The sequence below is a fragment of the Typha angustifolia genome, chromosome 1 (assembly GCF_048772165.1).
Source record: "Typha angustifolia cultivar Huaian chromosome 1, ASM4877216v1, whole genome shotgun sequence".
Classification (NCBI taxonomy): domain Eukaryota; kingdom Viridiplantae; phylum Streptophyta; class Magnoliopsida; order Poales; family Typhaceae; genus Typha; species Typha angustifolia.
This window is the reverse complement of record NC_133239.1, coordinates 1,965,811-1,978,397: the sequence shown is the minus strand read 5'-3', so window position 1 is coordinate 1,978,397 and position 12,587 is coordinate 1,965,811. Positions and strand designations below refer to the sequence as shown.

The window sequence follows — 12,587 nt, the reverse complement described above, 5'->3', positions numbered from 1 at the left end:
AAAACTAGCCCGTTTGCCTGCTCGTAAAAGGAAACTGGCAAACAGCCAATCAATTTCTGCCAAGTACCGAACGCAAAGTATTCGCGCGATCAGTCTCAGCAGACTTTCGGAAACTTTCCTTTTGCTGGAACATCGGCACTTGGGCCGGCCAATAACATCTCCGAGAGAAGGTCAGACAAAAAATCTAGACGGTCGGAAATTCCTCATGAAAGATATTGAAACATAAGGTCGCAGGTGGGCTTCATCCAGCCCAAAGTTTTGAGGTATTGGGCCAGATCTCTGCTGATGCGGCCTCTTAGAATTACTAGTTCAGTCTTGGGCTCGGTAAATTTATTATTATTAAAAATAAAGAGAGAATTGTATTAAGAGTAAATTACAATCACACCTCATGAATAATCTCACACTGACCCCTAGAGAGAGAGAGAGAGAGAGAGAGAGAGAGAAAATTACACTAACACCCTTTGACGACTATGTTGAATTGGGAGCTGATTACAAGTCAGTTAGACTAAACTTTACATGCCACGGAAAAGGTCGGGCCCCCTATCCGTATATTTTATATTTTATATTTTATATTTTAGGCTGAAATATTTCGATGGATTCAAGAAATAAATTTAATTTAAATATGTTGAGTTTTATAATTTTAAGGTAAAGATGGGTATTAATAGTATTTGAATCCACAATCTTTGCTTCTGATGCTATATTAACTCAATAATGATTTTAATAATTATATTTTACATTCTAACATGGATTACACATGTTTGACAATGTTGTGAGTTTCGCGTACAACATTGTTATGGAGAACGATGGAGGTGCTGATGCCGAAGACAAAGGAGGATGAAGATGCTGGCAAGAACGATGGCTAGGGTGTTGTTCCCGATGATGAGAATGATTCAAAAATTGAGTTTGAGGTTGATAAGGAAGAAGAAAAGGATTGTTATCTTACTTGGTTCAATTCATGGTGTTTTCACATATTAAATTTTAATAGCTTAGGTGCTCTAGTGTAAGATAAAATGCCCCACTAATATCAAAGGCTAAAATGTGTACAAGTTGAGCAAGAAGGCGCTCTCACAAGTACAATCATAATCTATAAGATAAGAAGTGTCTCCTAGCTAATCTACTATTTAGTTGGCTTGAGAATAAGTATGGAAGATCCTAGAGGAGAGAAAATAAGAAAGGAGTGGCAACATTCTTCGAGGATGATAGCAACAGCCCAAAGAGGTCTAAATAGGTCATTGAGGGGGTTCACCAACAAATGAGACTTAGACTCAACTAAAAGATGTGACCCAAAACATAGAGGGCTTTCTTCGCGACGATGACTTCCGCCATGAGGGTGAACCTAAAGGTAGCATAATAGTTACTAGTAAAAAAAAGATAAACTTAGATTAAATTGTAAAATAAATTCTACACCACCGAGATATGCCAACAATGCAAAAAAAATTATCCACGTGTAGTTTAAGCATGCAAGGAGGCGACAGATATCACCGGTATAAGCTAAGAAGAAAGTGCACTACGGACTTGGCCCATAGGCTTATCTTATTTATTCTTATGAAATATAAAGTGATTTTATAATTTTGAATTGAGAAGAACTCTTTGGATGTAACTTTTAGGAATATAGTAATAAACAATAAAAAATAATGATGACTCGGAAGGACAACAGTTTGAGGTAGGAAGGAGTAGGAATTGGCCTAGGTAGTTAAGTCAACATTGATCATAACAAGGCGATTGAACAAATCAGAGTCCAACTTGATGATTTATTTCTGTATCCGTAAGAGTAGAATATATTATTATTGACTTGAATGCATAAAAATTGACATTTGGAGACACGGCGGATTGACTCCGTCGAGTCGACGACTTCTCGAACTGGAAGTTGGAACAGAGAGCATTCCAAATTTAGGTGGCAACTAAAATGCTGCCAAGTGGGCGCCCCAATGTAAGGTGAGTTTTCCTACAGCAGGAGGTGCACGCGATCCCCTCTCCCATAAGTGGGGTCACTGGAGTAGGAAGCGATATTGCTATAACGATCGCCTTTTGGCAGGAGAAGTGGATGGCCGGTCAAGACTTAGATGGCATGTAACGACCTCCGAAGCGACCTGTTCAACAACTCCACACGTGGCGATCATCCATTTGGTGCCACGCTGCTTGGTCGTTACTATTTTCGTGCGTTGTGCAAATCCAACCGCCCCGACGATCGGGAAATTCCGACCCTCAGACAAATTCCCCCCCCCCCCCCCCCCCCAAAAAAAAACCCTACATAAAAGCTGATAAATTATTATTATTATTATTATTATTATTATTATTTTTAATGTTAATTTTTCAACGAAAAGAAAAGGGTGGTCCAAACTAACGAGACACCAGCCTATCTCACAGGGTGTTATGATAGGTCCCCAGACCTAATCCTACACCAGCAGTTGGCCTGCAACATCCGGTGGTCCGCCACCTTCTAGGCGTCTAGCATTTAACTTTATATTTATTCCATATTCCCAAAGAGAAATGTGCGAAAAATGAGAATATTCAGAAGGAGTCATGCTCGAAGTGGTTATAGAGTTGGTGCAGGAGAACATTCTTTCCGTGTTATCAATCGACAAAGGGCTTCCAACTTGTAACTTGTAAGAATAATATATGTAAATAACCCCCTGTCTAATTAAAAAATATTGGAAAAGAAAACAACACACGATCTTAGTCCAAATGAAACGCGCGTCGTGGTTTCTTTTCCTACAAACAGCCGCCAGGTGTGAAGCGTAGGATCCATCGCACGTACCGTCGTCTCCTTCGCTACTTTCCAGATTAGCCCTTCTTTGTTGTTTTTGTTTTCGTTTTAGTTTTATTTTTTATTTTTCCCTTCCGTTTCTCTTGGATGTTCCGTTCCTTGATTTCTACATCAAATTAAAGAAGATCAAGCCTGATTCCCTCTTTGGTTCCTCTCGAAGCCTTCAAACGCGAGCTGGGATTTTTGGGGGCCGCACGGTTTTGTTGCAAGAATCCGGTACGAGTTTGCTTGGCTGCATGCAGTTCTATGATTCCATTTTAATTCGTTGATTTCTTTCCGGGATGTAATTAAAGTCGGAAGTTTTTCAATACAAATCCATAGGAAGCGGTTTCTCATGAACTAGGAAAAGTTGAACATGTTAATTGGAAGATGTTTGACTTTTTTTTTTCTTTGTTGATTCTTATATGGAAGTTGTAATTTTTTGTGCAAATTAATTGATATTTGTGCCGCACGAATCTCGTTCTTTGTTTTAGGAGAAGGGAGAAAGAAGAAGAGAGAATTAAGTTTCCATCCTCAATCTATCAACTGATAGGGGATGGATCAATTTCGTCAGATCGGCGAAGCTCTCGGGAGCATCAAGGCTCTGATGGTGTTCCGCGACGAGCTACGCATCAACCAGCGCCAGTGCCGGTTGCTCGTCGACGCCTTCAACCTCGCCTTCGAGGGGATTGCCGACGAGATGCGCAACCATCTCCGCTTCGACGAGAAGCTCACAAAATGGAAGGCTCTCGAGCATCCCCTCAGGGAGCTGCATCGAATCATCCGCGAGGGGGAGCAATTCATCAAGCAATGCCTCGAGCCTAAGGATTGGTGGGCGAAAGCCGTGGCGATCAACCAGAGCACCGACTGCGTCGAGTTCCACCTGCACAACTTGCTCTGGTGCGTCCCCATCGTGCTCGAGGCGATTGAGAACGTCGGGGAGATAACTGGGTGCGATCAAGAGGAGATCAATCGGATGAGGCTAATTTTCTCGAAGAAGTATGACAAGGAATGGATGGAGCCAAAGCTTTTCCAGCACAAGTTTGGAAAGCTCTACTTGGTCTCACAAGACATCTGCAGCAAAGTAGAGACGGCATGGAAGGAGGACAAATGGATTCTATCTCAGATGATAGAGGAGAAGAGGAGCTTAGCATCGGCGCTATCAAGGCCTATGACGAAGCACGAGAACCGGCTCACCGAGGTCCTACTCGGGCCGAAAGGGAAGCTTCACCCTACTTCGATTCTCACGAGTGATTACCAAGTGAGGAGAAGATTTGGGTCTTCAGGCCAATTCAAGGAAGTGCAGTGGATGGGGGAGAATTTTGCAGTCAAGCATTTCATCGGAGACATCGAGCCGATGAACGCCGAGATCGCTCTCCTGTCGTCGATCAATCATCCGAATGTAATGCATTACATGTACTCATTCTATGATGACGAGAAGAGGGAGTGCTTCATTGTTATGGAGCTCATGAGCAAGGATCTCACCAACTGCATTAAGGAAAACTGCTCCCCAAGGAGAAGGATCCCTTTCCCTCTGCTCGTGGCGGTCGACATAATGCTTCAGATTGCCAGAGGAATGGAGTATCTGCATTCCAGGAAGATATATCATGGAGATTTGAATCCATCAAACATCTTGGTTAGGACCAGAACTTCGTCTCCTGATGGCTATTTGCACGTCAAGGTTTCGGGTTTCGGGTTATCACCGGTGAAGAACAGCTCCAGAGCTACTTCAAACCAATCAGCAGCAGCCAGTACAAACCCCTGTATCTGGTATGCTCCGGAGGTCTTAGAGCAGGAACAGTCGGCGGCGGCGGCCGACCCCGGAAGCTTCAAGTGCACGGAGAAGGCAGACGTCTATAGCTTCTCAATGGTATGCTTCGAGCTGCTGACCGGGAAAATCCCGTTCGAAGACAACCATCTTCAGGGTGATAAGATGAGCAAGAACATAAGAGCAGGCGAGCGGCCGCTGTTTCCTTTCCAATCTCCAAAATATCTGGCTAGCCTAACAAAGAAATGTTGGCATGCCGATCCATCCCAGCGCCCGACATTCTCTTCCATCTGTCGGATTCTTCGCTACGTCAAGAGGTTTTTAATTATGAATCCTGATCACGGCCAGCCGGATTCTCCGGCGCCGCCGGTGGACTACTTCGATCTCGAGTCGAGCCTGTCGAAGAGATTCACAAGCTGGCAGGCCAAAGAAGTTATCAGGGTGTCTGAAATCCCTTTTGAGATGTATGCTTACAGGTTCATAGAAAGAGAAAGGACTGCTATCAATATTAAGGACAAGAGTTCGGAGTCGGGAAGTGAGGGAGCATCAATATATGGAGATGAGAATGGATTTGGAACTTTCATACAAGATGATACGTTTTCTGTCGCCAATCGTTCAGTGAAGTCATTACCTCATATTAGCTCTTCAGCCAAGGTAAATGGGAAGGCCAAGTCACAAACAGGTAAACTGTGATTCTTTCTTTTTGTGACATTAATAACATTTTAATTTTATGTGAAACTGCTACCAGAGGAATCTTGATATAAGAATTTCTACCTTTTGAATCAATGGGAGATGAGGAGAATAATTTTTAGCTTATTTTGATACTCACCCTTTGATTCCTCTCATTGTTGCGGCCAGTGTCGCAAAATAATTTGATCCTCTTAGGTTTTTTTTTTCAGGACTGCAGCAGAAAGCAAGAATAATTAGACCTCCAGAACTAACACATAGACGCACTCTGAGGATTAACTCTGAGAGCCAGCTGCGACCAGTTCAGATGAGCCCAGGAAGGAGAAGGAAATCTGGGCATGCCTCTGATTCGGAGTTGGCATAATTTGCGATCTTCATCTTTGATCAGGAATGCTTGTTCTTTCGTGTAACGACGGCGAGATACTCGGAATCAGTTTGAAACACCAAGCCTGCTCTGTCTTGATGCTAAATTTCTTCTTTGAAGAGCCTGGCTCGTTCAGGGCTCAATATCAGCAAAGATGTGGGCAGTGTTGCAACGAAAGATCCTATTCTTACTCTTCTTCCATCTTTTCCTGAGCAAATATGACGAAGAATGGTGTATTCAGTATCTTTTTTCAAAACTCTCATGTCACACAAACAAAACACAACTTTATCGAGCAGAATCCTGAGGCGATTCGGAAAAATGAGCCACCAATGAAGCCGTAGATCTGTTGCAAATCTTGTAGCACCATATTTTCAAAGCACAAATACTCTGTAAGATGTGAACGATTATAGTACTGTAACTACTGTTGTTTGTTTGCTAATTCTAAACGTATTAACTCTTTCCTATTCTCAAGAGATGAGCCCGACAAATAATTATCAGTTGTATTTTTTTATTCCGAGAGAAATGAAATTCAATGGTGTCCCAGTTAAACCCATGTTTGTTAGAATTTAAACTTATACACTCATCTAACATAAACTCCTTTAATTATTTGAGCACCATCCTGTTGTCCTGAGCATCCAAAATGATCAAGAGAACTGCGAAGACTCGAACCACCGGATACGAGAACCTTTATATAAATAACACTTCTTAGCTGGCAAAAATTTACCATCGATGAGCAGCAATAATCAGATAAACTCGTTACATTCAAGAGAAACAGAAATCCCTTGTTTTCTTTTTAATCATATCTTTCTAAATAAGAATTTTATGTGCCTGTCAGAAATTGTACATGGATTGACTGCACAAACGCAAAAGGATAAAAGAGAGAAAACATAACCCGTTAAAAGCAAATGCCGATTATTGAATTTTGCACATGAGAATCAGAACCAAGAAATTAGAATAGAAAAGTGAGAATTATTCTTCTTCAATCTTTCTCAGCAGAAGGTAAGACAAAAAGATAAGCAAGATGCCTTGTGAGAAACGATTACCAGGAAGAGGAAACATCTTCCATGTAGCAAATGGCAGATCTCTTGTATGCTGCAATTTATATAAAATCCATTAAATAGATTTTACAAACACTACATAAATGCTCTTCCCTAATGAACAGCTGATTTATTCTTCCACAAGCTAAAGGTGGAAAGCAAGTCCAGCTGTGAATTTAGTAGCAGATATATCCACATGGGAGATGGGACGATAGGCCTTATATTGATCACATACCTATCCTTCTATCCGCTCACCGACAAAAAAGAGCAGTCAAGCCACTAAGAGAATAACAGTCGAACTCATTACCCTTTCCTCAGTCTGAGATTCTCATTTCTACTCCAAGAATATCCTTCACAACCTCATACGTCACAAAGGCAATTGCAATGGATGGCACCACCTGAAATAGAAACAAGGGGATTCTACCTAAGACAACAGTATAATGGCATCATTTAAACCCCAATAATATAGAGACATGATGGTGTGAGGCCCCAAAACCTTAACTGACAAGTAGGTGTAGATGGAATACCTTAACTGAATTGGGAACGAGGCCCTTGTATAATGCCCCAAAACCTTCATGACGGACTGTTTGCCTAAATGCGTCAACCATCCCAGTATATTCAAGTGGCGCTTTGCTCTTTCCTTCAGCTGTAATAATAGATGCAGCATCCTTCCAACCTACCATCTGCATTCTTCTCCTAATAACATCAAGAGGATAGGCAACAGTCTGTCCAACAGTTCCAGCAGCAGCTCCACATGCAAGTCTTGTCACCACACTCAACTCAGAGTCCTCAACAAGACCAAACGGCTTGGTTTTAATTAGCCAGTCTTTCAAAGATTCATAGACAGAAAAGTTGAGACCAACATACGGAACCTGCAAGTAGAAATACAACATAAGGTCCAAAATATGTCCATCATGAGCAGAATCCAGCAAGATAAAATATGTTTGTCTTTTGAGAACTAGTACAGAAAAATTTCCCCCCAACATGTAAATAAGTAATACAAGTAAGGCACCTATATTTCTGCATTTTCTAATTGGAGTAAAATTTCAGGAGCATAGAAAGATGAACATAAGAATGGAGAGTGCTTAGTTAGCAAGGCCATCAAGTCTGCATTTGGCAAAATAGTTACAAAATGAACATAAGAATGGAAACAGCTGCTTATTCCACAGCATTAAAATGTATGTCAACAAAATAAGGTCATCAATAAGGCATTGACTGACAGAAAATGCACTCTGGAAAACAGAAAACTTACAACTCCTATAACAGATGGAAGCCAGCCTTTGTACAGAGCACGAAAGCCTTCTTGACGATAGACTGTGCCTAATGCATGAAACATTCCTCTATACTGGTAAGGAGACTTCTCAGTCTGTGTAGAGATGCAGCTGGCAAAGGTTAATAGAAAAGCAAAGACAAGATAAAAAGAGAACTTCTACAGCATATTTCCTCTCAAGCGCACAGTAATTAGAAAGTCTTTGATGCCTCATAGCAGTACACTTAGTAAACTTTAAAGTTAACACAACACCTGAACAGTAATCCTTCCTCGAACCATGTCCATGGGGTAAGTAGCAGACATAGCAATTATTCCTGCACATGCTCCAGCTCCAAGGCGCAATACTGGAGTAAGTTGAGCATCTTCTGCAGGGATTTCAAAAGAATAACGAAAAAAGGAATTAAACGAATTTCTTAAATCAGAAGATAATGAGAAATATATTACTAAACAGATGAAATAATATAATTTCTGTGCTAAAAAAAGTCTTGTGTTAATGAAATCATGAGTCAGTGACCTAGCTATGCAGTTTCTACTGGCGAACATAATTTTGCCTTGGAAGTCTTCTGCAGAACCTAATAGGTGGGTGTCACTGGGTCAGGATTAGGAAGTGTAGAAGAGAGCAATCACTTGAACGAAAGAGAAATCTATTCAATCAGATTGGAATTATGGGGTAGCAAGATAGGAGTAAAAAATTAACAATTAATACAAAACTTACAACTTGTTGGCATCCCTGAAATAGAAATATACTAGAATAATGAATCTATACCATTTATGTTCTCCCAATATGAGAATTGAGAAGCACTACAATTCTTAGGCTCTGACTAGTACATTCCCTATAGATAAAACTTACTCCTTATTTTCAGATCAACATACTCCCCATATGAGTAGACTTTTTTTCCTGTCCAAGCTGAGAAACACTACAATTCTTTGTCTCTTTGACTTGTACATTCCCTAGAGATAAAAACTTGCTCCTTATTTTCAGATCAACATACTCCCCAATTAGATAGACTTTCTTTCATGTCCAAATAACATAGATTTGACCTTACTTGTTAAAAGTTAAAACATAAGATAAAATTTCTCGTTTGCTGATTAAGCCAATAAATAACTAAGAAAACTTCGAGTTCATAAAAAATGGCATATGAATCTGATCACTTAGTCACTACAATTGCTTTGTAACTACAAGTATCAAAATATTCCAAAGTTACTTAAAGTTAATTGACCTGAAAATAATTGTTCCAAAAGGTTTTTAACAATTCTATTCAAGAGTATGTACTTGTGCAAATGTAAACGAACATATATTCTCATGTCTGATCATTAAAAGTGTGTTAATTATCTGTTTTGTAAACTGATGAGAGAATCGAAAGGATGCTAATGGGGGAAAAGGATGAAGAGGGAGAAAGGTCATACCATCCCCAGACTGCTGCCGGTACAGCCACAAAATTCCACTGTTAAAAATTCCATACATTAGTAAAATGAAAGAGGTGTATATCAGGAAACAGATATCTTCCAATCTTTAAGGATATGCAAAGTAAGTGATGCAATCTACTTGCAACTGAAAAGGATCTATATCAACCATGCAATCTATCCATGACCATACAGATGTTCAGAGCACAAAGTGTTTGCTCAACAAAAGCAGAGAACAACAACACAATTATGACACCTGAGTGCATTAAAACCTTAAATAATACTTCTGCTTCACATAAGAAAAATCCTATAGTAATATTGCATTGCAAGGTCTGGGTCGTCTAATAATATTGAAGCTAGGCAAAAATAGGATGGTAATATGCGTCTAGACAATGGAAAAAGCTTAAAGCTTTTAAGACTATATTTACCAAATTCTTATGACTGAACTAAGTCACTAAACATAACCAACCTGGATGCTTGCTCATAGCTAAAGAACTTGACGGCTGAATTTGGAACGATTCTTGCACAATTAGTACCATTGCCTTTGAAAAGCCCACGGAAGCCCTCAGTTTTCCATATATATTTAATGCCTTGGATTGTTCCATTATATTTGATATTGTGAGGATTTTGAACCTACGTAGAACAAAATGAAGCAGTTGAAATGGGCAGTTTTGAAACAAGTGCTGTATATCAACTAGAATATGATACAGATATTCTCAAAGTATAAGCCAGAATACCATATTTGGCAAAAGACTTCCTTTGAAACCCAAGAATTTTGAGATATTAAATTGTTCTGAAAGAAATAAAGATTATAAAGAAAAATGAAACTTCATCCATCATAACTGTGTCAAGAATGTGCACTTCCAAAGAAGGCCAAACTATTTTTCTTGGTATCTACTAAAGCAATAAATTAATGTGCCTACTAAAGAAAGTAGAATGTCACAAATGCTCAACGAGGATCCATATAAAGAGCATTTATTGAGTTAATATAACAAATTTATTTCAGCCAAGGTTAATACATGCTGGCAGAAAAGTAAAAGCTTCCACTCTTCAGTCGTCATTGAATAAGTGGACAGACAATTTCAATCTCCAGTTTTCTTCTTGGAGATTGTGAAGAAACTTCACTGAATGCACAGCAGGAACTAGGAAAGTAACCTCAAAATCCATAGTTTCATTTCCTACTTATGCTTAAAAGTTTAGCATGGATACCATTATATACATCCTTCGATCCAAAAAATTTCTCTTCAAAAAAGAATACTCCGTTAAGAATGTAAGGATTACATACATGAATTCCTGAAGAAGAAATCCTAATAAGTTTCGGAGGTGAGGAGAAAGGGAAATAGCTATCAAAACCCATAAAGGAAAAAAAACAAATGAAAAGGAACCATCACCTGAAGCAAGATTTTTAATCGTTCAAGAGGAGCAACAGCAGTACGTGATCTGCATGAGAAGTGCACAATGTAAGACAAACTAAAAAGATAGGCCAGAAATATGTGAAGGCCTGCCAAAGCATCAAACAGTTCAAAAGAAGGATATATCCCACTAATGTGGATCGTAGATATGTACATGTATCACTATGTTTAATATTATCTTACCCATTCATCTAATATCACTACAATTTCTGTATCATTTCAAGAACTCGTACTAGGTTGTAAGTCTTTACATTCAGTATAAAATATGGATCTTTCTACCATCAAATACTCAGAAGAAATGGTAATTATTCATTATACAATGAATATTATCTCTTTGATGACATCAGCAATCAACAGAATAAAAAGAATGAGCATTCATTTCAACATTTGAACATCTCCAGTTCGACTGAAAATTACAAGCATTATTAAAAGGAGAAATGTCAATTAAGAAGGAATAGATATGAAATTCTAGATGAACAATGCCATGAAGTATTGTCGGCTAACATCAAGGTTAACACAGTTGTACGAAAACCTAGTTCATATCCGATGTAAGCAAATACCCTTATCTCTTCTATAACAGTGACAAGGAACTTTACGGCTTTATGTTGGATATAAGATCAAGAATGAAAAACATAAGATTAGCTTTCAAAACAAATATTTTAAAAGGAAGAGCCCCAATAGATCAATGAAGGTTCAGTACTCCAATGATTCTTTTAATCTTCTAATATTCTCAAGAAGAAAAGTCAAAGATGATATCCTTCTGCACTAGAATATCAATTGATAACTTCGCAAGTAGATAGAAGGAACAGCAAAATACTGATAAACTATTACTAATTAAAGATCCGAAAACCACTTCTCCTTCTTTATTTTTTCTTCTTCCTTTCATTCTAAATGTGGCCCCACTCTTTACATTAAACCATTATCTCAATCAACCTCAAGAAAAAAAAATTAGCACCAAATGCCTCCAACTAAAGATTAAAATCCTACCACTTAAGGATATATCTATCAGGATTCAGCAAACACCATACGTTTGACAAGTTGATTAAAATTTCTAGAATAATTTTCACATAAGCCTTACCTACGGACATTGTCCAGCAGACTAACTCATGCAAACACCAATAATTTGAACAGAGAAGGTTGACCAGAAATACGACATGGCGTAGAAAAATAATATCGAAGGCAACTGCCTTACTTCTCCATGCGCCTGGATTTTCTAGGGCTTGATGAATCCAAATTGCGGCAAAAAGAAACAGCAATTCTATTAACTACTACTAAAAAACACTTAAATCTTAATAGATCTCAAGAGCTCACAATCCGCCAGCGACGCCGCCTGCGACAAGGGACTTGCAGACGGTGAGGATGGCGTGGCTGGGTGCCCTGACGCCCTCGCTGGCGAGCTTCGCCTCCTCCGCCAGGTTCACGATCGTCGTGACCGCCGACTCCCCCGTGCTCTTCCCGACCACATCCTCCGACGCCATCTAAACCCAACAAAACAAAGATCCCCCCAACCACGAACTCCAAGAAGAAGAGATCGAAAAACTAAACGACTGGGGCTCGATCTCCGAAGGGCGATCGGGTCGAAGGGGATCAGAACGCAGCCGTCTCCATTCCAGAAGAATGGAGAGGAAAAAGGAGGAAGCAAGGTATCGGAGTTCCGTCTGATGGCGGCTATCAAGTATAAATAGAGAGAGAGAGAGAGAGAAGGGGAGGGAGGAGAAGGGGGTGTCTGCAAGGGGACTGTGGGTGGTTGAAGGTTATTCTCTCTCACTAATTATTACTAAGACTCTTTTAGCCTCCTATGAAGGCATAAAACCTAGATCACCAAACCAAGACTTCGATTCAAGTTACAATTATACCCTCAAATGTTCTTTCTATATAATATTTCAATTTCATATTAAA

At 39.5% G+C, this 12,587-nt stretch overlaps 2 protein-coding genes across 2 annotated transcripts; one reads left to right on the top strand and one right to left on the bottom strand.

Annotated features, from left to right (window-relative positions):
* Window positions 1-2,706: 2,706 nt before the first annotated feature.
* Window positions 2,707-6,114, top strand: LOC140767074 (uncharacterized). Its single transcript, XM_073106858.1, has 3 exons — window positions 2,707-2,983; window positions 3,241-5,196; window positions 5,414-6,114. Exons 2-3 carry the CDS (start codon window positions 3,303-3,305, stop codon window positions 5,563-5,565), a joined length of 2,046 nt encoding a protein of 681 aa, XP_072962959.1. The 5' UTR covers window positions 2,707-2,983; window positions 3,241-3,302; the 3' UTR covers window positions 5,566-6,114.
* A 518-nt stretch (window positions 6,115-6,632) lies between these two features.
* LOC140767084 (mitochondrial adenine nucleotide transporter ADNT1-like) lies at window positions 6,633-12,463 on the bottom strand. Its single transcript, XM_073106869.1, has 8 exons — window positions 12,000-12,463; window positions 10,668-10,716; window positions 9,746-9,909; window positions 9,280-9,317; window positions 8,125-8,237; window positions 7,855-7,968; window positions 7,130-7,474; window positions 6,633-7,000 (listed from the first exon to the last, which is right to left on the bottom strand). The coding sequence occupies exons 1-8, from the start codon at window positions 12,164-12,166 to the stop codon at window positions 6,917-6,919; spliced, it is 1,074 nt and encodes a 357-aa protein (XP_072962970.1). The 5' UTR covers window positions 12,167-12,463; the 3' UTR covers window positions 6,633-6,916.
* Between the last annotated feature and the right edge of the window lie 124 nt (window positions 12,464-12,587).

Excerpts from the sequence above, each read along its gene's own strand:
- LOC140767074 (XM_073106858.1), top strand. The coding sequence starts at position 3,303 with ATGGATCAATTTCGTCAGATCGGCGAAGCTCTCGGGAGCATCAAGGCT. Across the intron at positions 5,197-5,413 it reads GAAGGCCAAGTCACAAACAG|GACTGCAGCAGAAAGCAAGA; the intron begins GTAAACTGTGAT and ends TTTTTTTTTCAG.
- LOC140767084 (XM_073106869.1), bottom strand. The coding sequence starts at position 12,166 with ATGGCGTCGGAGGATGTGGTCGGGAAGAGCACGGGGGAGTCGGCGGTC. Across the intron at positions 10,717-11,999 it reads GGCGGCGTCGCTGGCGGATT|ATCACGTACTGCTGTTGCTC; the intron begins GTGAGCTCTTGA and ends CTTCTCATGCAG. Across the intron at positions 9,910-10,667 it reads GATTAAAAATCTTGCTTCAG|GTTCAAAATCCTCACAATAT; the intron begins GTGATGGTTCCT and ends TGTTCTACGTAG.